The 20,601-nt window shown below is 41.9% G+C and overlaps 2 protein-coding genes and 1 long non-coding RNA gene across 5 annotated transcripts; 2 read left to right on the top strand and 1 right to left on the bottom strand.

The window, feature by feature from the left end:
* Window positions 1-175: 175 nt before the first annotated feature.
* On the top strand, window positions 176-20,591 carry LOC108046319 (CCR4-NOT transcription complex subunit 6-like). 2 transcript variants are annotated; one of them, XM_017125942.2, is made up of 7 exons: window positions 176-207; window positions 395-523; window positions 585-771; window positions 1,263-1,438; window positions 17,289-17,357; window positions 17,798-18,110; window positions 18,166-20,591. In XM_017125942.2, the coding sequence occupies exons 1-7, from the start codon at window positions 201-203 to the stop codon at window positions 18,941-18,943; spliced, it is 1,659 nt and encodes a 552-aa protein (XP_016981431.1). In that variant the 5' UTR covers window positions 176-200; the 3' UTR covers window positions 18,944-20,591. The 2 variants fall into 2 exon arrangements, with proteins under 2 accessions (XP_016981431.1, XP_016981432.1); XM_017125943.2 differs by lacking the exons at window positions 176-207; window positions 395-523; window positions 585-771; window positions 1,263-1,438 and adding an exon at window positions 15,685-16,535.
* Window positions 1,910-6,520, top strand: LOC108046318. The gene has a single exon (XM_017125940.2). The coding sequence runs from the start codon at window positions 2,700-2,702 to the stop codon at window positions 4,416-4,418; it is 1,719 nt and encodes a 572-aa protein (XP_016981429.1). The 5' UTR covers window positions 1,910-2,699; the 3' UTR covers window positions 4,419-6,520.
* Window positions 7,540-10,233, bottom strand: LOC108046321. 2 transcript variants are annotated; one of them, XR_001769380.2, is made up of 5 exons: window positions 9,810-10,233; window positions 8,720-9,151; window positions 8,554-8,650; window positions 8,071-8,355; window positions 7,540-7,946 (listed from the first exon to the last, which is right to left on the bottom strand). It is a non-coding gene; the product is annotated as an uncharacterized LOC108046321 (long non-coding RNA). The 2 variants fall into 2 exon arrangements; XR_001769379.2 differs by having other exon boundaries at window positions 8,554-8,633; window positions 9,810-10,230.
* Window positions 20,592-20,601: the final 10 nt, after the last annotated feature.

Here is a 20,601-nt window from a genome sequence, read left to right as displayed (position 1 = left end):
TATGTTTTGTCTTTTTCTCGAATTAATATTTTAGAGTTTTTTTTTATAACACTGCTATTATTTTTATCGCAGCTTTACCCCTGATATGTAAACCCAAAACCCCCAAACCTCAAACCCCTCCCTTAGTTAACTAATAAAAAATAATAATTGAAACCACTTTATTAATATTTTGCAGAGACGCTTATCATCAGGCGGTTATTATGAAAGGTTATGATTTAATTCCAATTTTCCTAAATACATTTAAGCTAAAACTTAAAACATTCATTTTTGTTGCTAAGCGAGGTTTTGTCTCCTAACATGAGCCCTAACTTCCTTAAAACAATTCCAGATTTTTACTTGTCCAATCTGTTACCTATAGTTACTAATATTACACCCTTAAATATATCCTGAATAGGCAATCACTATAAAATGTCTCGTAACAAAGACAAATACGACAGTGCTAATCGGAGGCAGCAGATCTTTCTGTCGCAGGAGGATATAGCCGCCGGCAAGAAGACGAATTGGAGTGGTCTGGAGATTACGGGTAAGTGGTCCTTTGTGTTTCCATAAATGCTCGAATAATATATCCCTTTTATTTGGTACAGGTTGCGTCCGCAATATAAGTCCGTCGCTGTGGGAGTTCGAGCACCTAACCGCCCTTTACCTGAACGACAACCAACTTCTGCGATTGCCCGCAGACGTCGGGATGCTGATCAGCCTGCGGACCCTGGACTTATCCAGCAACAAACTAAGGAGTCTTCCCGCCGAGCTCGGCGAGCTCATCCAGCTGCGGTAAGTGCCTGTTGAGGGGCAGCGTCTAGTGAAAGTTCATAAAGTAGCTAAAAACATGCCACCCTATGGTTCCGGAATATCTTGTATTTCACTATCCTACAGTTTTGTAGTAAACCTTTTCTGGAATACTTCTCCTAGTAATTAAAATGTATAACTTTCCATTCGTAAGACTTCTTGAGATATACGGGGTTCGGCCAAACTATCTAACTGCTGAAGCTTTATACGCGTTTTTCTTTAAACCACGTTTTGAAACGCGATTAATTAAATTAAATTGATGCTTTGATTTTCTTCAACTTGTAATTATTTGGCCTTTAAATTAAAATAAATTTAAGATTTGATTTTAACATAATTTTTGTACATAACCAAAGCAGAAACCTTTACGATTTACGTATTTAGTTTAAAAAGTTTTGGAAGCCGCTGTCTAAACGTAAGCCCTAGTTATCACTCTTCCGTACATTTCACTCACCCACTCCACCTTCTCTCCTTTTTAGGGAACTACTGCTGAACAACAACTTTCTGCGAGTGCTGCCTTACGAGATTGGCAAGCTGTTCCACCTCGTCATACTCGGCCTCATGGGCAATCCGCTGCAAAAGGAGTTTATGAACATCTACAACGAGCCGAATGGCACGCAGAAACTGCTCACCTACATGCTGGACAACTTGTCATGTGAGTCCGCCGTTTACCTATATGTTTGTGTGTGTGTGTGTGTGCCAGGTGCGTGAGCAGCTCCTGTCCAGGTGTGCGTCTGTGTGTGCTTGTGTGGGGGTAAAAAGGAAAGCACGCGAAAAAAGGCTTCCGAAAAGAGAAAGTTTTTGGTTGAACTGCGGAATTAAGGGTATTTTAACTATGTGATGGGACTAAAATTCCCTATAAACGCCTTTTCTAAAGTTTGCCCTTGGAAACAATGAATAAAAAAAATTCAAATCGATGGTACAAATAGAATGCATACCTAAATCATTTTTTTTTTAAATCATCTTTAATCTGCGTTCACCAACATGGTCAATGATTTAACCCATGGCACGGTCAGCCAAGAAGAACTTTATATTTGGTTCCTTTTTTTAAATAAATTCCCCAACGAAAGAACTTCTTCTTAAATCTTTAAATTATTAGAAAAAAATAACATTATATTAAAATGGAAAATTCACTGAAACCCTTTTAGTAACGTTGTTAAAGTTAAAATGCTGTTAGATTTTGAGGAATTTTGCAGCTAAACAAAGAAATTAAATAAAATGTTAAATCTATGGTACTGTTGAAGTTAAGGTGTTACATATAGTGAACCAGCATTTTCACAGACCAGGATAGGCCATAAAACCTGTTGCCTCAGCCATAATTAAAGTTCAAACTCACGGCTGCCCATTAATGCCAAAAACATAATGCCCGGGCATCAATTAAAAATGTATAATTGAATGCAACAATTACAATTGGCGGAGTCGGCCGAAAGAACTGCACGACCTCGACATGCAAAAGCCGAAAGCCAGCCGCTCTCCGGTGGACGTTGCCCCGAAAGAGAGCCGGCTGAGAGCTTGTGTAAGCCAAGTGGAACGTAAGAGAGACTGGTCTTAGCGGCTTTTACTGTTAGCCGGCCCTCGCTAGCGATCGCGCTAGCAGCTGACTTCAGTCTGCCGCTCGCTTGGCTACGAGGCGGACGCACTTGCTCCACACTGCTCTCCAGTCTCCCCAGCTGGAAACCCGTTCGCGACCGTCGCGCATGCCCCGTGTGTTTCGTAATTGCGATCGCGCCGTGTCCCAGTTTCTTGGCGTTCGCTTTTCATTTCGTTGCGGTGGAATCGCTCGACTGTTGTGTTGGCCAACCGAAATGCCTCATTGAGTTGTGGCCCAAGCCGACAAACCAAAGCAAGCGGCCAAGTGATGTGCAATCGACTCGACCCGCCGCCAGGATTTAGTTTGGGATTAAGACAACAACAGCATGAGATCGCATGTGGCCGTTTACAGGGCGCCAGAAACAGCACCACCACCCAACTACGCTCCGCTGCGATACCATCAGCATCAGTTGAACCATTGGCCGGGAAGCCAGCAACAGCAACAGCAGCAGCAGCCTGCTCCAGCTCCTGCCTACCGACTGCATCATGGCCCGCCGGCTGCGCCACCACCCAATTGGGCAGCGCAATCGTCTGGCCCACCACCTCAACCTGGTGGCTATGGAGTGGTCAACCAGCAGCGGATCAATGAGTGCGCCGGCATACCACTCATCTCAAATGCTTCCAGTCATTTGTCGCCTGCCCAGCGCCAGAGATTGCTGAGGAAATCCACTACGAAAACATGTCCATCATGGCCACCTGGTGGGGCCACCATGTCCCAGCTGGCTGTGCATGCCCAGGGCATGCCGCTGCTCCAGCAGAATGGCAAGCAACATCTCCAACAGCAGCAGCTGCAGCACCATCAACCACATCATCACCATCATCCTGTTCCGACCAACTGGAGTGCCTATCAGACGATGAGCAGTCAGGCAGGATTTAAGTTGGCGGACAAATCCCGAGCCCTTCGGTACCAGAACTCTGCACCACCCGTTCTCAGCAGTCAGGAGAAGCCGGCAAATAATGCTTCCAGCCAGGATCAGGCCCCTTCTCCTGCAGAGACTTGTCTGCCCAGGATTATCAAACCGAGAAAGCGGCGCAAAAAGGATCGCAAGCCGGGCAATGGCGTGCTACTTAAAATGGAATCCGATATGCAGCCCAAGATTACCAGCCCACGAGAAGGTTATCCCTCGGGAGGAGGAGGCGGATCTTACCACCTGCCACCTGGAATACTGCAGCATGATCACACGCACGGAGTGTGCTTTTGTCGAGAGTGTGACCCACTGCGTTCCCTGTGGGATTATCCACTCCGGCGATCGCTTTCCGATGCCTCATCCAGCGAACAAGGAGGCGGCAGTAGGGAGTCCTCTTCCTCCACCTCATCCACGCACTCGGACAGCTCCTGCGATAGCTCCATTTGCAGCCAGAGCCTGCCCAGCTCATCGGCTTTGCGGGAGGAGACCACAGAGGAGTTTGCTCCCATCACCGGCGACAGCAGTCGGGCGGAAATTGTGGGTGTTATCGGATCCCAGCGCAGTCATCCGAGTGCTGTGACCACGCCCTCTCAGTGCATGAGCGATGACTCCGGCTACGGCGACATCCTGAGTGGTATTAACATAGCCAACGATCTGTTTGGCAATTGCTTCAGAGGCGGTAAACTGGGCCACGCCTCCCCGTCGATTTCCGCCCAGGCGGAGACGCTGCTGGATGAGAGCCTCAATGAGATATCGCGCAAGCTGATCGAGACATGCAATGCGGCCGATCAGGCCGGATCGGGATCGGGAGCAGCCAGTGACAGCGGATTGGATAGCGCTGGCAGCCACAACTGCGAATCGGGCCTCGTCTTTAACTTTGAGCATTTGAATCTGACGGATGTGACGCCCACAGCCTTGGATTTTCTTGTGGACTGCAACAACAACAATAGCAGCAACGGCAACGGCAACAGTTTGGGCTTAATGTGGCGCGGGGGAAGGCAGCCAAGTGGAGGTGGCAGCCACGATGACAGCCAAGTGGCAGCTGCCAAACTGGGCCCAGACAGCCGGGCCACACCCACCAGGCTGATACTGGGCACGGTGGGTAAGCTGAAGCCAGCGTTTTCCACCATCTCGTGACGACGACGCCAGTGGAAAACTAATCAAAAATCCATAGGCAAGAAAAATGAGAAACGACGAGATATCGCAGCCCAGAAAGTGGCTCATTTTGCGACGATTTGGAGAAACGTGAGACGAGATAACGATGCGTGGGCGGTTTGGGATTGGGAAATGTAAATCTCCTGAAAGCATTTTTAAATTTCTACCCAACCCAAGTTGCGCAACTCCAACGATCACAGCGAAGAAAGAAGAAAACCCATTAAATGGATATAACGCACATGTGAGACGATCATCACATCATCATCACCATCATCATCGACATCGCGATCAGAGCGAAAAACAAAAGGCCAACGAGTTGACCAAATGGGCCCTGGCAGGCAGTTGGATACGATCCCCGGCTAAATGGAAACTTATGAAGACAGGCCGGGACTGGAAACCTTGTACATACCACATACACACTCTGACTACGAATCCAAATCCGAATCCGACTTCCACTTCAACTTTCACTTTCACTGCGGCGGCGACGGCGACGGCGTTTTGTATATCTTTATTTTTTAAGACATTTTTCTTTTCTTTTTCTTTTTGCCAAGACCACAGATCCACAGATGACGGAGCTGCGGGTGGGGGTTACGGGAAGGGTGCGACTCTTATGCAGATTTTGTGGCGCAAAAAGAAGAAGAAACTGTAGAAATCGTATAGAGATACGATGTGAACCCTAAAGATACTTTAATCATACCCATATCTATATCTACTTTTTACATACATTTAATTGTTGTTGTTATTTGTGCATTAACGTTACCCCATAGGGTCAAAAATCAGTCCAATCTTACTCCCCGAGATCTGGAATTTTTTTTTTAGGGAGGGCCGTGTGTTAACTTTTATCTTTGAGCTTAAGCAACGTTCCTACATATTAGTTGTGTATCTCTATCGTTTTTGGGTTCTATTTAATGTTATTTGATTAGTTGGTTTGGTTTTTATATAGTCCGTAATCGATGCGCTACAACGTGAACTTTTATAGTTGATAAGTTTGGCTAAGGCCTAAGTTATCCTTAGATTGGGGGAATAGAAAGGATCTCTAAAGGTTTCATTAAAGTCTTAAATGATTTCGCAATGCTATTTTCAAATCTATGCACAATGCGTTTCAAAAAGATAAGGTATTTGAGCTAAGCATCGAAGGCATACAAAAAAAATATAGTTTTTATTCAATTTTAAAAATTAAAAAAAAAAGTAGTATTCGATTTATGCAGTTTTTAAAAACTCCAATTAAAATTTTCTGAAAATCCTTAGTGATTAATAAGCACAAGAATCATTTTCGTTTGAACAAATGTAACAAACAATTGCCTTACAGTTTTGAAAAGCATTGTGTACCCCTGAATTGTGAACTCATTCGATTGAATATTCATAAATTTAAAGCGAGAGTTTAATTCTTTGAGGCAATTATTCATGGGCGATCGGTATCATATCATGTTATATGTTCAAATTAAGATTCACATTTCCGACTTCTCTGCAAGTTGAGGCACATAAAACAGCCGAAAGAATTTCTGGTGCACAATTAATTCCGACTGAGATCACCAAGCATAAAATCTAAATCTGAAAATCGAGAGCAGCCCTAGTTACCTGCTTAGCTGTTGTAGTTGGCGAGTAAAAGTTTTCGCCTTTTTTTAATTAAAAGAAACTCACGAACGCGCAGCGCGCCTCAGAAATTGCTTGAAGTTTTCCGCTCTGCTCGACTCCGGCCCGACTTGGCTTGAATTAACTTGGCTCGAATCGTGTTGGCTGAGAGTCGCCGTCGGTCTCAGCATCGCGCCGTTGGAAAATGTCACAGATTTTCCATTGGCAGGTTCCGGCAGACAGTTTGTGTTACCATTCCCCAGATAGAAATTACCACTCGAAGCTAATTTATTTAATTAATATTTTCACTAGTTCGTATTGTGCTCCCTCGTATTATTGTAGTGTTTGTTTGTTCGTAAGCATCGTTTTTGCACAAATAACAATCCTATAGTTAACCCATCAATACCACACTACACTACATTTGTAACCCACACAAAAGAACACAATATTTATTTTGATTAAGCCCGAACGAGAACTCAATAAAAAGTGTAAACAAAAATGTCAAACAAAAAGAACTTGATTGCTGTTTTGATAGCCCCAAAAATAGGTGTTGAAATAACGAAAAAAAAAAAAAAAAAAAAAAAAGCAAACTCCATCATCTAATGAGGCACGTTTGAGCCGACTTTGGAGCCGGAAAAACAAACAGAAGTCTGCGTTTTCTGGGCCTACACTAAGAAATCCCTGATGCACCACTCGAAAATGAACTTTCCAAACATTAGCTGAAGCTCTTAGAGCCGCTGCACAGATTTCAATTACCGAAAGCAGAGTGGGAACCTTTCACCTGGATGAATCTGCTTGTGGTGTGCCGGCTTTCGCAAAAAAGATTAACCGCTGTCATAACCGTAACCGGCAAATTAATTTCTGGGCATTTTGTGCCCGTCATTAGGCTAATTAATGTCTCCATTTTAGGGCCTCATTTGGAGTTCTAACTGCTTGTTAAGTCAGCTTCTAAAGACGCCCGACTACCCATCGTCTATTAGGGCTCTGATTTCTGGTAGCTCTTCTTTCGCAACAGCCGGCAAAGCTCTGGAGGTCCGTGCTCCATGCTCCATGCTCCACACTCCGGACCCGGACAACGGTCGAGCGTTGAGTGGGTCAGTGGATAATTGGGTCATTTGCAACACTGTTTGCGCCATCAGCCACCATCTAGCACCACCGAAGCTACGAAGCACCGCACCACCGGCCAGCAGCGGTGGCTAATGTGTTTTGGCTACGTCAATAAATGCGTCGCGTCGCGTCGCGTCGCTTTGCTGTTGTTGTTCTTGGCCATAGATGATATAGCCGCTGGCCAACAAAGCGGGGCCATCTTTCTTAGCGTCTTCCAACATGCTAGTTTTTCTCTTTTCCTTCTAGCCTCTGAAATTTAATTGTTTTTCCTCACCTTCACTTGCTGCGGATACTTTAAATTTGTCGTTCTATTTGCCGAGGTTTTGAGATGTTAACCTTTTTGAAACCGAAGAGTTTAAAGTTATATTGCAAGAGAAAAATCGGGTTCAAGAACAATCTTCATATAAGATTGTTTCATAAAGGATTAGAATTTCTAAAAACATTTATTTAAATGTGTTTTTAGTCAGACAGTTTTGCTAATAAGTGTGAAAATAAAATATTTTAACATGTGAATAAAGAACAATATTACTAAAGTTAGGGTATTACTTTGTAATGAAAGATTTTTCTTCCATGTTTCTGCTTCTTTTTGCTATTTCCGTGATTTTTCAGTTAGTTTTGCTGTGTTTCTTTTGCTTCACCCCCGGCAAAGGAAACGCCAATTGGACTTGCCGCTTTTCCAGTTGACTTTTCTTTGGCTAGAAATTAGCATTTCGCCATGAAATTGAAAGTTTTATTTTCCAATTAACTTGGCCAGTTCAGTGGGCCACACACACCACACCAGTAGTTCATCATCATTGTCTGGCGTTGCCCAAGTTCCTATCTCGACTTCCTCTGCAAAGAGCCACAAAAAAAAAGCGGTTAATCCGAATAAAGGCCAAATGACTACGAAAAAGGTTACGCAAAATGTCAAACAGTTAAGAATCCCAATCCTAACGGCCACAAATGTCATTATTACATTTATTCTCCACTTTTAATGCCGTCTGCTCGTTCGCTGGGTCGTCTTAAAGTGGTTGTCTTGCTTTTTGTTGGCACTGCTGTTGATTTTCTTTTCAGCAATTCTCGTGTTGACTTGGCTTTGGATTTTCACAGACAATTGCTGGTTGCTACTTGTCTGGCACATTAGCCAAACTATACCACACTATTCATGAGCCACTCGAAGAAAGATGAAGGGCTCCACTTTTTGAATAATTTGGTGGTGTAAAATTTGTATTCATGTTGAGCAATGTGTAAATTTGATTGTCTGTGAAGATAGCAGATACAGAAGAATTCATTAAAAGTCATGTTCCCCTTTCCGATTTCGGTCGAACCTAGGGGTCCCCAAGTAATACAGATATTAGGTATATTAGCATGGGAAAATCTAATAAAATACAAATTGGCATGCAAAATGAATGTTAAATACATTATAATTAGATAAAAAACTATTGTAAGATGAACTTACCCACAGTTTAAAATGGCTCGTAGACAATGAAATGCTCCGTGAAAATGGTTCTTACATGATGGTTTTCTTACTAGGTAACGCTATAAGTACAAAAAAACTTTGTAAAGTAAAGTATAGATTGTAAGAAAGTTGCAGAGTTACAGAACGGAAAGTATGTCAATATTACCTAACAAAAGTTAATTGGGTTGCTTTTTTCCAATTCCTATAGAAGATTATCATGCTTGATTAGGTCACAAGTTAAGACTGTGAGCCCAGAAGCAGAAAATGGTCATTAGAACAAAGAGTAAGCGATTGGCATCTGACCATTCATCCATCTCATTGTCATTATGCCGGGTATTTACATTAACATTTATATAGCCAAGATCTCGCAATGCGTAGCTGCAGCTTCAAATGATGAAATCATTTGCCAGGGGATGGGGTCTAGTGTCGCCTGTGACGTAAACTTCAGCGGAAAGAAAGAAGATGCACCACCGAGGCTCGAACCCCATAAATCAAGTCGACGGAGGGCAGCCGAAGGGCCGCTGTTAACTTTTAAGTCTTTCTGCCATTTGTGAGCGGCTTGTGCTTTACTGCTGCCGTATTTGTAACCTATAATGCCCTATAAAAGTACATTGTAGAGTTTAGAAAATTTTGAATCATGAAAATTTGTATCTTCTTTAATTAAAAACACCTATTAAATATTTTTTCTAAAACTTATTACAACTCCGATAGTTCCATTTAATAAACGCCATTATTACTTAACATCATGTTGCAAATTTGTATTCTATGCTAGTTTTCTTTTATTATATATTCTTCTTATTTTTCATCATAGGCACATTGTTTCAATCAATAAAAAAAAAAAAAACCAAATAGCGATTAGAAGCAAACTTATTTAAATAATTTAAAGTTTTAATCTATTGTATTTCGGTTGAAATCGGAAGGGTCTTTTGTTTTCCAACCATCTGCTAGTGTATAACGATGTTCGGACTTAAAAGCCTTCTTTAACTTCTTGTTGTAACTTATTCTTCATCTTTTTTTTGTGTCCGCTCACGAAATGGGCACAACATGAATTAATTTTTTCTGTTTCTGGCTTTTTTCCGTTTGCCACTCGCAGTGGCCCACCGTTGGCTGTACAAATTTTGCCGCTCTATGTAGGTTTATAACTCGACTCGTCTAAGCTTTATTGTTATTGCTGCTTTTCTGGCCGATGACGACGTTTTTGTGTGTGCTGCATACGATGCTGCTGCTGTGACTGCCATTATTGTTGTAACTGTTACCTAATCGTTTAATTGGCTTAAGTCAGTTGATCTTTTTCTCCTCTCGTCGCTTTATTATACGTTTTCTTGTTTTCGGCTTTTATTTAATTTAATTTTTATGACAACTTTGTGCTTTGTAATGCATTTTAAACGCATCGTGGAGTCATCGATTCCCACAACGCGTTTGCCGATTTAGTGGAGCATGCCGAATTGTAATGTGGGAAGAGGAAGTGGAGCGAAAATATACGGTCTTCGACTTTTTAGTTACCCTGTAATACCCTTGGAAGCACCAAATAATGTTAATATTATTTTTAGTTGAAAAAACATTTTAAATATGTATGATATATTTGGTTAAATAACGTTTGAAATAAAAACATTTTAATATAGCTTAAATATCTGTAACCTTCTAAATACTGCCAATGATTTCCAAAAAAAAGGCCTTTAAGTAACGAAACCCTTTCTTATCTGTAAAAAAATATATTGGTATTTATTTATTACCTTTAAATACTGTCTTCGTTTCCCGAATATTACTTTTTGCCCGTTTTCTTGGTGATCTAAATATTGTTAACCTTTTCGGCCAATATACCCCGACTTTCGCTCCATTTAAGTATCGTTAAGTATGACAAAACGACGCCAAACAACTGAAATGGTTTATTTATATAGCGAAACCGGTATTTATAACTGCAATTGGGAGTGAAGAAGCAGCCGCTTGGCGATGATGATATTAGTGCCAAAAATTATAATAGTGTGGCGAGGGCAATAACAAAGCAACTGATGATTTGGGGCCGGTGCCGGACCGCGCCCCCTCCGCCAAGCCCCGCCTCTTTGTCCGCCTTTGTGAATGTTAACCGTTATTTCGGTTACGAAATGTTCACTTTTTTGGTTGCTTTTTATATTATTTTGTGCTTTGTCATGGCAAAGCTTTTTCCGTTTTTATTTTCATTGCTTGTTGGGCTGATTCGTTTTTTTTTCTTTTTGTTTTTTTTTTGTGGAGTAATTCGCATAATTGGCCCATATTTCTTATAAATATGCAACAGAAATCGGAAATGTTTTCGTCTGGTCGTCTCGCCTTTATTATTGTTTTAAATGCGGAAGTGAGCTTACAGCCTGTTTTCGTTTCGTTTTCGTTTCATTTTCGCTTGCCGGTTGTTTCATATCTTAGCCTGACTTTTTGGGCTTATCAAGGTTGTTGTTGCGTAAAAGGAAGTGCAAATGGTTAGAAAGTTTTATGGCCAGGGAATGGGCCGAACTGCACTGGGAAAAAAAAATCAAGTATTTCCTGCTTAAGACCTGTCAATGAGCTGTCGAGCCAGCAAAAACCATGCATGTTTACGGCGATTTCTCTATAGTCATTTTTATACCCGTTACTCGTAGAGTAAAAGGGTATATTGTATTCGTGCAAAAGTATGTAACAGCTAGAAGGAAGCGTTTCCGACCCTATAAAGTATATATATTCTGATCAGGGTCACTAGCCGAGTCGATATAGCCATGTCCGTCTGTCCGTCTGTCCGTCTGTCCGTCTGTCCGTCTGTCTGTCCGTCTGTCTGTCTGTCTGTCTGTCTGTCCGTATGAACGCTGAGATCTCGGAAACTATAAAAGCTAGAAGATTGGCATTTTGCATGCAGATTCTAGGAGTTCCTACGCAGCGCAAGTTTGTTTCAAAAAGGTGCCACGCCCCTTTAACGCCCACAATCGCTTATATACGATTTTAAAAATTTAAATATTTCGGAAAAGTAAAAATGCAGTTTTATTGTGTTTATCAATACCTATCGAAATGTAGAAGAAATTTTTCAAATCGGACCATTCGTTAAAAAGTTATGCGTGATCAAAGTTTCTATCTCCATCTCCCTCGCACTCCCTTTACCTGAGTAACGGGTATGTGATAGTCGGGGCACCCGACTATAGCGTTCTCTCTTGTTAGTATTTAAGAAGCCATTCTTAATGAAACCCCTCACGAATTTTAGCACTTCATGTCTTTAAAAGAAACTTACTTATCCAATATATTAGTTTAACAAGACTGGTCTGACCTAGTATATCTTTGAGCGTAAGGTAAAAAGTTTGAAAGTGGTTAATTTATGAGTTATTCGAATGCTAAAGTTTCGCCTTTTAAGAAATATATGGCAGCTTAAACCAAAAATGTCGATTTGATAAAAACGAAATTTACAAAGAATTAGCACATTCCTGTATTTGTTACTATTAACCATTTGCGTAAAATGGATTAAATTTACTAATTTATTTAATTTTAAATCATGTCCAATTGATTAAAACTACATCCAAAAATAAAAGTCATCTTAAAGATTTTTTTAAATTAAAAAAAAATGGTTTTATGAATGGTTTAATTTCATAGTACTAAACATGTAAAGCACAAGTGCTTAATAAATATATTTGATTTGAGTTTATTGTTATTGAGGCTATAAATTTGTATCATACATTTGGAGCAGATTTTAGAGTTTACACGTTTTAATTTACTGTAAGTTTTATAATTATAGTTCGGAGTTTTGTGTACTATGTTTATGTTTAGAGTTTATTTCCCATTTGTGAGTGTTGCACCTGCCCCCAGGTGGTTTTTTTTTGGGGCTGGGCTGCTGGATGGTCGGGTGCTTGTTGGCTGGATTGGATGGCCCATTACAGGCTGTGTCAATGTCAGCAGGCGGCAGGCAGAAGGCAGTAGGCAGTTGTCTCGTCGCCGCTTTCCAACTGCGGGAGAGAGAAAGTACCCAACTTCAACGACTGTGAGTGCGCGCAAAGATTTAAAAGTGGATCAGCGAAAGAAAAATAAACGTAACCAAGCAGCGTGCGGCATTGTTGGCCGATCGCGTGAGGCAGCCCCTGCCTCCTACGAAGATGCTGCCACTGCCTGACTGCACTCGAAAAAAATGTTATTCTTTATCACAGCGAAAGTAATGCAATTCAAAAATAAATGCAATTCTTTTAAAAAGTGTGACTTTTCTATACATTTTTATGCCAATTTCAGAAACATCGAAATCATGAAGTTAAAATTTGTATGAAACTAAAAAACTTTTTGACCTATTGAAAAAATTGTTTCCATTAAGAAGTGAAAGTATTTCTATACTTCATCATCAGATTTTAAACCGTTTATTTTTTAAAGAAACAGTCATGTTTTTGAGTACAAACTAATAAATCCGTACGAGTGAATGAGTATCTGTAATGACTTTAATATAGTACAGTTTAATTTAAAGTTAAAAGCAGGTATTAAAAATAATCCTTATTTGAGGTTTTTGTTTTTATGAAAGTCGAAAATAAAAATACAAATTAAACCAAAATCAAAAAATCAAAATTGAAAAACCAATATAAGTCCATTTACTTTTGCCCACAAAATGAATAAAACTCGTGTAATTTTAAACAAATAAAAATACCAATACCAATATGTTTGCCAAAAGTTATAAGAAATGGAATTGAATATTTAAGTTTTTTTCATTGTGTGAATGGTTGCTCGATGGAAAGAAAGCCCACGCCAGTCTGTGACTCCAACTGCTGATGGAGTTGCCGGTGGTGCTGCTGGTGGAGATGGGGTGCTCCGCCGATGTTGGAGCTACCTCTGCATCGGCTGTTGCCACTCGTCATCCGCTTGCCTGTGCATAATCACTGTGCGCGCACATTTCCAATTGATTTTCCATGTGACGCAGCACAATTGGAGTCTTTTGAATATGGCGCTCACGATCAGGCGCGATCTATGGAACCCGGCAAGCAATGCAGCGGCAAATGCTGTCCAACTGGTTTCCCACACGCACATAAACAAGGAGACGCACAGTTGTGGCCAAAAGAATAGCGATTCAAAGGGGACTTTCCCATGGAATTTATAACATAGTTTTTATAGAAGACTTGGAGTCAACATTTGGGATCTCTCTATAAAATCATCCAATAATACTGATAATCACTGAATGTTTGAGACTCTTGCCATTCAGGCTTACTATGTACTACATCGTTGCATCTTATTTTGTGAGCGTACCAATTTGTGTGCTATTATTCTGGCCACATCTGTGTTTTTAATACACTCTATGTATGGAGAGCCTGAAGTGCACCTTAAATTGTGTTTCATTATTATGATTTTAATGCCAGATTGTCTTAAGTGGAAGCATCGCATCGACGGCGGTTAAAGTGGACTGACAACCAATACCAGTCACAAAACTGGCAAGCAGCAACCTGCAACTTGCAACTTGCGATTGCTGAACGCCATTGAACATTGGCAGTCAATTGCTGCTCCGATCGCATCGAGCGAGGAAAAACTGGTGCAAATGAAACAAGTTATCTAATTGCAGTGCTCGAAGAAGTGTGGCAAGTGGCGAGTTGACTTTTGTTTTCTATTCGGAGCAGGCCTCCGCTCCGCTGTACCACCCCGTTGCCCTCCAAAGCCGCCTCCATCTAGCAACGTGTTGTGCATACGAAATTGTTGGCCAATACACACTCACACAAAACAGGCTCTGCATTGGCCCCTTGGCGTTTTTAATCGCACCAAATTTCAATTTGAATTTCACTTTCTTTTTCGATACGCTCACTTGGGTTTTTGCCTTTCGAACTTTTGTTTGTTGTCTTTGCCTCTGAGAGTTTTTTTTGAAGTTTGCTATTGTATTTTATTTCGTTTCTTTTTGTTTTCAAATGCAGCAAGCAGCGACCATGAAAACTTTGGATAGAAAGGGCTTTCTAGTGGCGCCCGAGGAGGTACGCCGGAAAGGGGGTGAGAGGAGCTACGGGGAGGCATTTATATATTATATAGGCCGACACGACATGGCGTGACATCAGGCTGCGAGGCGAATATTGAACCATCGAATGCCAACTTTGAGTTTACCGTGTCAAGAGAGAGTAAACATAATTGATATGCATCCATTAAGTAGTAAATTATCTTGATTGTGTGGCGGTGGAAATTTATGAGTGATGGAGCTTGTGAAATAGAGAAAGGATTTTGAAATCATAGAACTATAGTCGAGTAATAGAAGCGATTCATTCGAACTCTATTAAGTTAAAATTCAAATTCTCAAGGCATAATATTCCCCCCAAGAACTCAAAAGATCATCGTAGTATTTTTTCATGAACTTACTTTAAATACAAAAAGTATTCGAACTATTTAACAGCAGTAAATCCACCAAAGATCATGAAAAAAGTGGGCCACCAACAAAACATCTCCCAATTACCACTGAAGTATCGAAACCTGTTCTCGTTTTCACTTTTATTTTGGTAATGAGAATTTTATGTTTTTGTCTACTCCGAAAAGTTTATCTTTACCATAGGGGATTGCAATTTGTATGAATACAAATTAAATAATCAATGAAAAAAACTTTTCGGTTGTAATTTTACAATTCTACAAATTAAATTAAATAAGTAAATATAGCCTAAGCAAAAGTAATATATCCTTGTTTAGTCTGATGATTGAAACAGCGTAAGGATAATGTAGCTCAAATATTATAGCAATAATTTAAGTAGTCCAACTTTCCACTTACACTTTAAAAGTCCACCGCCAAATCCACGAACTCCAAACCATCTTCCCCAGAGCCCCCCAAAAAATATGGCACGCTTCGCTGGCTGAACAAATTTGTTTTAAAATTTCGTTGATCGCTTTGTTTTCCAAAGTGTTTCCGATGTGTGTGCCTTTTGTTACACCTGTCCATGGGGTAATCACTCACAAATTCGGTGAAATTATTTACCATGCGTCCCACTCAGCGGATGGGAGTTTCGAGTGGGTGCGTGGGTATACGCTGTGGGTAAAAGTTTCGTAACTCTAGCCCCCGAACCGAACACCTTCAGTCCACCGAGGATGATGTTGTTGATGATGATGGTGAGGAACCCCACTGGAGGGTGCTATTTTCTCACAACAGTTGGCACAGAGTTTGCTGTCGAACCCTTTTGTTTGGCATTTTGTAATTCAACCATTTTAGTTAGTGCTTACGCTTCAAACACAACGATCATTCACACACGTTACGTTGCCTTTATTTTTTTATCCCTTTCTCGTTTCGGTGACTCATTGCGTCTTCTGTAATTTTTGTTGCGCCGTTTCAATTAAATAACCATTTGCATAATTAAAGAGCAACGAGAGTGCTGGATCCTAAAAACGAATTGTACAATTAAAATGCAATCAAAGCTGTGTTAATGTAGTCATTAAAGGCTGTCAGCAAAAATACAAAAAAAAAAAGATAAGCACAACCGAAAACAAAACAAGGCGCAGACAGCAACAAAATTATGAAAAAAAAAATCACCAAATTTATTAAAAAGTGAAAGTTTTTAGTCAACGTCGCCGTTTGCACAAAATTACCGGAGGGAAAAAAGAAATGCAAAAACAATCAACAAGTCTGCGAAACAAAGCAAAACAAATCGCCAAAAGCCCCGCTACCGCTTCGTTGTGAGAGCGAGAGAGCAAGAGAGAGAGGAGAGCGAGCGAACCGCTGACCAGCGGAGCGATTAGGTTCCACAATCCCATTGCCATAGAATCGCCGCAGAGCGGTACCAAGTTCGATTCCAAGCCGTGGCTCCCATCGATGCGGCAAGATGTTGTAAGCAACGGCCCAGTCACGGCTACCAATTCGAGGAACGGCGGCGCGGGTGTGGCTCGCAAGATGTTCCACCCGCACCAACCGTCCCACCCACACCAAGCGCACTATCCGCAGCCATTTCGCACGTTTTACGGCTATCCGCACCAGATGTCGCAGGTCGCTTTTGCCCCACCACCACCCATTCCCGTCAGCTGGAGAAACCCATGTACCAGTAAGCGGTCTCCCAGTGCTCCCCCGTCACGCAGTAAGTGGTTCCCGCAGCATCAGTGATGGGAGGGGTACTAATTTTGATGTCCAGTTGATTATTTATCCTAGTAGAAAGTTATATAACAAACGGAATGCAATTCCTTTAGTACCACTTAATAGCAGGTTATTTTATTTTATTTAATCGTTACATTTAAAAATATTGTTGAATCCCAATTTGCAGTTGGGTATGTACCTTGATGTACCTTTGGTATGTACCTTGAAAAGCTAAATTGTGCAAGTGTTAACCGAACTGATCTTTATTGAACGTTAGAGCGTCTAATGAAACTGATTTCCAAAGTTTACTATTATTTATAATTATATGGTAGCAAAAGAGGTGATTTAAATACGTTTTTGCGTATGTACCTAGATACTTCAACCAGTACTACTATCTGGGCACCCATCACTACACTGCACTACCTCAGTGGTTTGTGCAGAAACCGAAGCACCACCTGACTTGACTGGTGGTGCCGCTTTTGCGGTGGGGCAACCCAAAGGCGGAAGCAATTTGGTTGCTTGTGCATGTCACTTTCACCGCTTGCAATCTCTGCACCCAGAGGGCAGGGGAGTTGGAGGAAAAGTGGTTATGGGAGAACGTGGATGGAACCGCAGCAGTGTGTCAGTGGGGTAGCGCAGATACGGAGTGCTCGTGTGCTGGGGACTTAATGTGCGGGTGTTAATTTCATAATCTCTTGCAACTTTGCATTTTCACTCGCCCAACTAACCGTACATCCGTGTGTCTTTTTATTTTCAGTTACCGTCAATCCACCGCCCCAAAGGCCCTGGCTGCCACTGGCCAAGCCCAACAAAACGCGACCAGCCTGTAAGTTGTAATTAAAGCTTAATAGTTGTTAGTCGGCCAACAAGAATTTTCTATTACCAAGCTATTGGCAGTTGCCCTAGATAGCTAAATAACCTGGTTTTGCTTCAAATTCTTCAATAAGTCGTTAAGCAGGAATATGTACTTAAAAGATAAATGTATTTTTAAAAAGATTGCATTAACTTAACGCTAAGCTCGCTTGGCTTTCTACAGCAGCACTACAAAGAAGCTATACCTACCATTCAATTCCTCTCCTTATCCGATTTTGCAACTAAATCTAATACTTTAGCCATTTATAGAACTTTTAAATAACCTTATTTGTATACTGTACACATTGTTAATATCTGCCTAGTTTTTTGCAGTTCAGTAAATAGGCACTGGCAACTTTACTAAATAGTTTACATTTCCCGAATGTTCTGTTTATTGATTCATTTTATTTTCAGGCATTTTTACGGTTATGTGCTATAATGTTCTCTGCGATAAGTACGCGACGAGGCAAATGTACGGATACTGTCCGTCGTGGGCGCTCTGCTGGGAGTACCGGAAAAAGTCGATAATCGACGAGATCCGGCACTACGCGGCGGATATCATCAGTCTGCAGGAGATTGAGACGGAACAGTTTTACCACTTCTTCCTGCCAGAGCTCAAGAACGACGGCTACGAGGGCATCTTTTCGCCCAAGTCGCGAGCTAAGACCATGTCCGAGCTGGAGCGGAAGTATGTGGATGGCTGTGCGATATTCTTCAGGGCGTCCAAGTGAGTACAAAGCTAAGATCCATTTTATAAGATACCAATCTAATGTCTTCCAAAGGTTTACGCTGATCAAGGAATCCCTGATCGAGTTCAACCAGCTGGCGATGGCTAATGCCGAGGGCTCCGACAACATGCTGAACCGCGTGATGCCCAAGGACAACATTGGCCTGGCCGCCCTGCTCAAGGTGAAGGAGAACGCCTGGGAGCCGATGTCCGAGGTGACGCAGATCTCGCAGCCGCTGCTCGTCTGCACGGCGCACATTCACTGGGACCCGGAGTTCTGTGACGTCAAGCTCATCCAGACGATGATGCTGAGCAATGAGCTAAAGACGATCATTGACGAGGCGAGCCACAGCTTCAGGCCGGGTCACAAGAACGACTCGAATGCCGTCCAGCTGTTGTTGTGCGGCGACTTCAACTCGCTGCCCGACTCGGGCGTGGTGGAGTTCCTGGGCAAGGGGCGCGTCTCAATGGACCATCTGGACTTCAAGGACATGGGCTACAAGTCCTGTCTGCAGCGGTTGCTCTCGAACGACACCAACGAGTTCACGCACTCGTTCAAGCTGGCCTCCGCCTACAGCGAGGACATTATGCCGCACACCAACTATACGTTCGACTTCAAGGGCATCATCGACTATATCTTCTACACGAAGACGGGCATGGTGCCGCTGGGCCTTTTGGGTCCCGTCTCCAACGACTGGCTGCGCGAGAACAAGGTGGTGGGCTGCCCTCATCCGCACATACCCTCCGATCACTTCCCTCTGCTCGTGGAACTGGAGCTGATGCACACGGCTAGCCAACAGGCGCCTCCCAACGGGCTTATCAATCGCCGGTAGCAATAGAATCGACGCGGCAGACCCACCACCAGCAACAGCACCACCACCAACACCACCCTGATGACGACGACGACGGCGCCGGCGGCCACGCGCACGCCGGCTGCCAGCGGGGGAGGAAGCGGGAGTGGGACTGGGAGCGGAAGTGTCGGTGGCGGAGTAGGTGGAGTAAGTGGAACTGGAGGCGGCGCCCTGATGATTCCCGGCGGCTACAGGGGACGAAGCTGCAGCAATAGCGGATGTCATCGACTGACTGCAGCTCTTGGAGCGACCAGAAAAGCAGCCAATCCCCCGCCACCGGTGGACAAGCAGGCCTCCACTTCGCATCCCGCTCCCAACTGACGTGGCGATCTGCTCGCATCAAGATTCAGTTTTAGTTAGATACGACAAAAACCTTGATTTCTAGCCTCGGTCCCTCCCTGCTCTTGGACCAACCCAACCCCAAACATCCCCCAAGAACCCTAAGTTATAAGCTGACGACGTTGTGGAGGTCTCGCCGCTTTGTGCGCTGGATCGCAAAGTGCGCTCACCGATGCAACCCATTAACTAAGATCGTAATCGTAATAGAAAGGAATATAATTTAATTGCTGCACTCCTCTTCCGCGCTTTTCGTTTTGATTTTATCAACTTCACGTTTTCACCATCGAATAAATCCATTATATACAATATGCAAGTGTCAACTGTTAAGTTCTTGAAACCCTTACAATCACATAGCAAACAGTAAATCTAAGCCAATTTCGTTAAAGAAAATTATTCGCAGCAGTTCGTAAAAAGTACCCGAAACCAATTATGCATTAAGTAAAAAGTAAAATTACATCGTGTAAAAATTAAACAAAAAGAGCTATCTAAGTAAAAAAAAACTATGCAAATTTATCTGATGAATCCGTTTCTAATTTGTGTCCTTTGACCGTGTCAAAGTTACAAGATACCACTTATGTGTATAGCTACTTCTTGGACAGTCAAGTAAATTGTGCAAACTAAAATAGATCCTTTAACTAGTTGATAATGCAGCACAGATTCATGAAATGTATAACATTGGAAAGAAAATGGATCGATCAACTCTTATTTTTGAGTGCATTGGATGTTAAAGTGTGCAGTGTGTATGTTAAAACATCAACTCAAAATTCTTTGGGGCGGAAAGTAATACATTGATACTTAAATGAAATTAACTTTAGCTCTGAAGGATATTTCTTTCTTCCGAAAGAATTATTTTATTTCGTTAGATTTAAATTCTTTTGCACCTGCAATGAATGCGAATCTTTTAAAATAATTCAATGGATTGCTCTTCGCCTCTCAGATTCTATAGTAAGATAAACAAATATACCCACCCTACTGTGCATATTTAGACCTAAAGAGATCTTATATAACTACTAACTATGTGTACATACTGGCGTGCAGCAAAAAATACAAAATAAATGTCGGTAAAGAAATATTTATAAGTATCGAATGGTCCAATAACCATCCGCCATGGAAACGTTTCAGCACACACAATTCCATGTCCGGCCCTCATTGTAAACTCCATTCAATGTCGTGGTGTAACAAGATAAATATGTAAACTGATGACATAAAAGAGGCGCACATCATCAGCGGCGATCTTTATTCACCGAATCCCTTCATCAATATAAATAAAGTCAAGAGAGAATCAAACGTATATATACATA

Source organism: Drosophila rhopaloa, unplaced genomic scaffold (assembly GCF_018152115.1).
Source record: "Drosophila rhopaloa isolate 14029-0021.01 unplaced genomic scaffold, ASM1815211v1 contig_178, whole genome shotgun sequence".
Taxonomy (NCBI): domain Eukaryota; kingdom Metazoa; phylum Arthropoda; class Insecta; order Diptera; family Drosophilidae; genus Drosophila; species Drosophila rhopaloa.
Note: the sequence above shows the minus strand (reverse complement) of the source record. Positions and strands in the feature narration are given on the sequence as shown.

What these genes read in the sequence shown, in the direction of transcription:
- LOC108046319 (XM_017125942.2), top strand. An exon ending in GGCGAGCTCATCCAGCTGCG is followed by an intron (nt 772 to 1,262) that starts GTAAGTGCCTGT and finishes TCTCCTTTTTAG; the next exon opens with GGAACTACTGCTGAACAACA. An exon ending in CATGCTGGACAACTTGTCAT is followed by an intron (nt 1,439 to 17,288) that starts GTGAGTCCGCCG and finishes TTTTATTTTCAG; the next exon opens with TTACCGTCAATCCACCGCCC.
- LOC108046318 (XM_017125940.2), top strand. Translation starts at nt 2,700, where the DNA reads ATGAGATCGCATGTGGCCGTTTACAGGGCGCCAGAAACAGCACCACCA.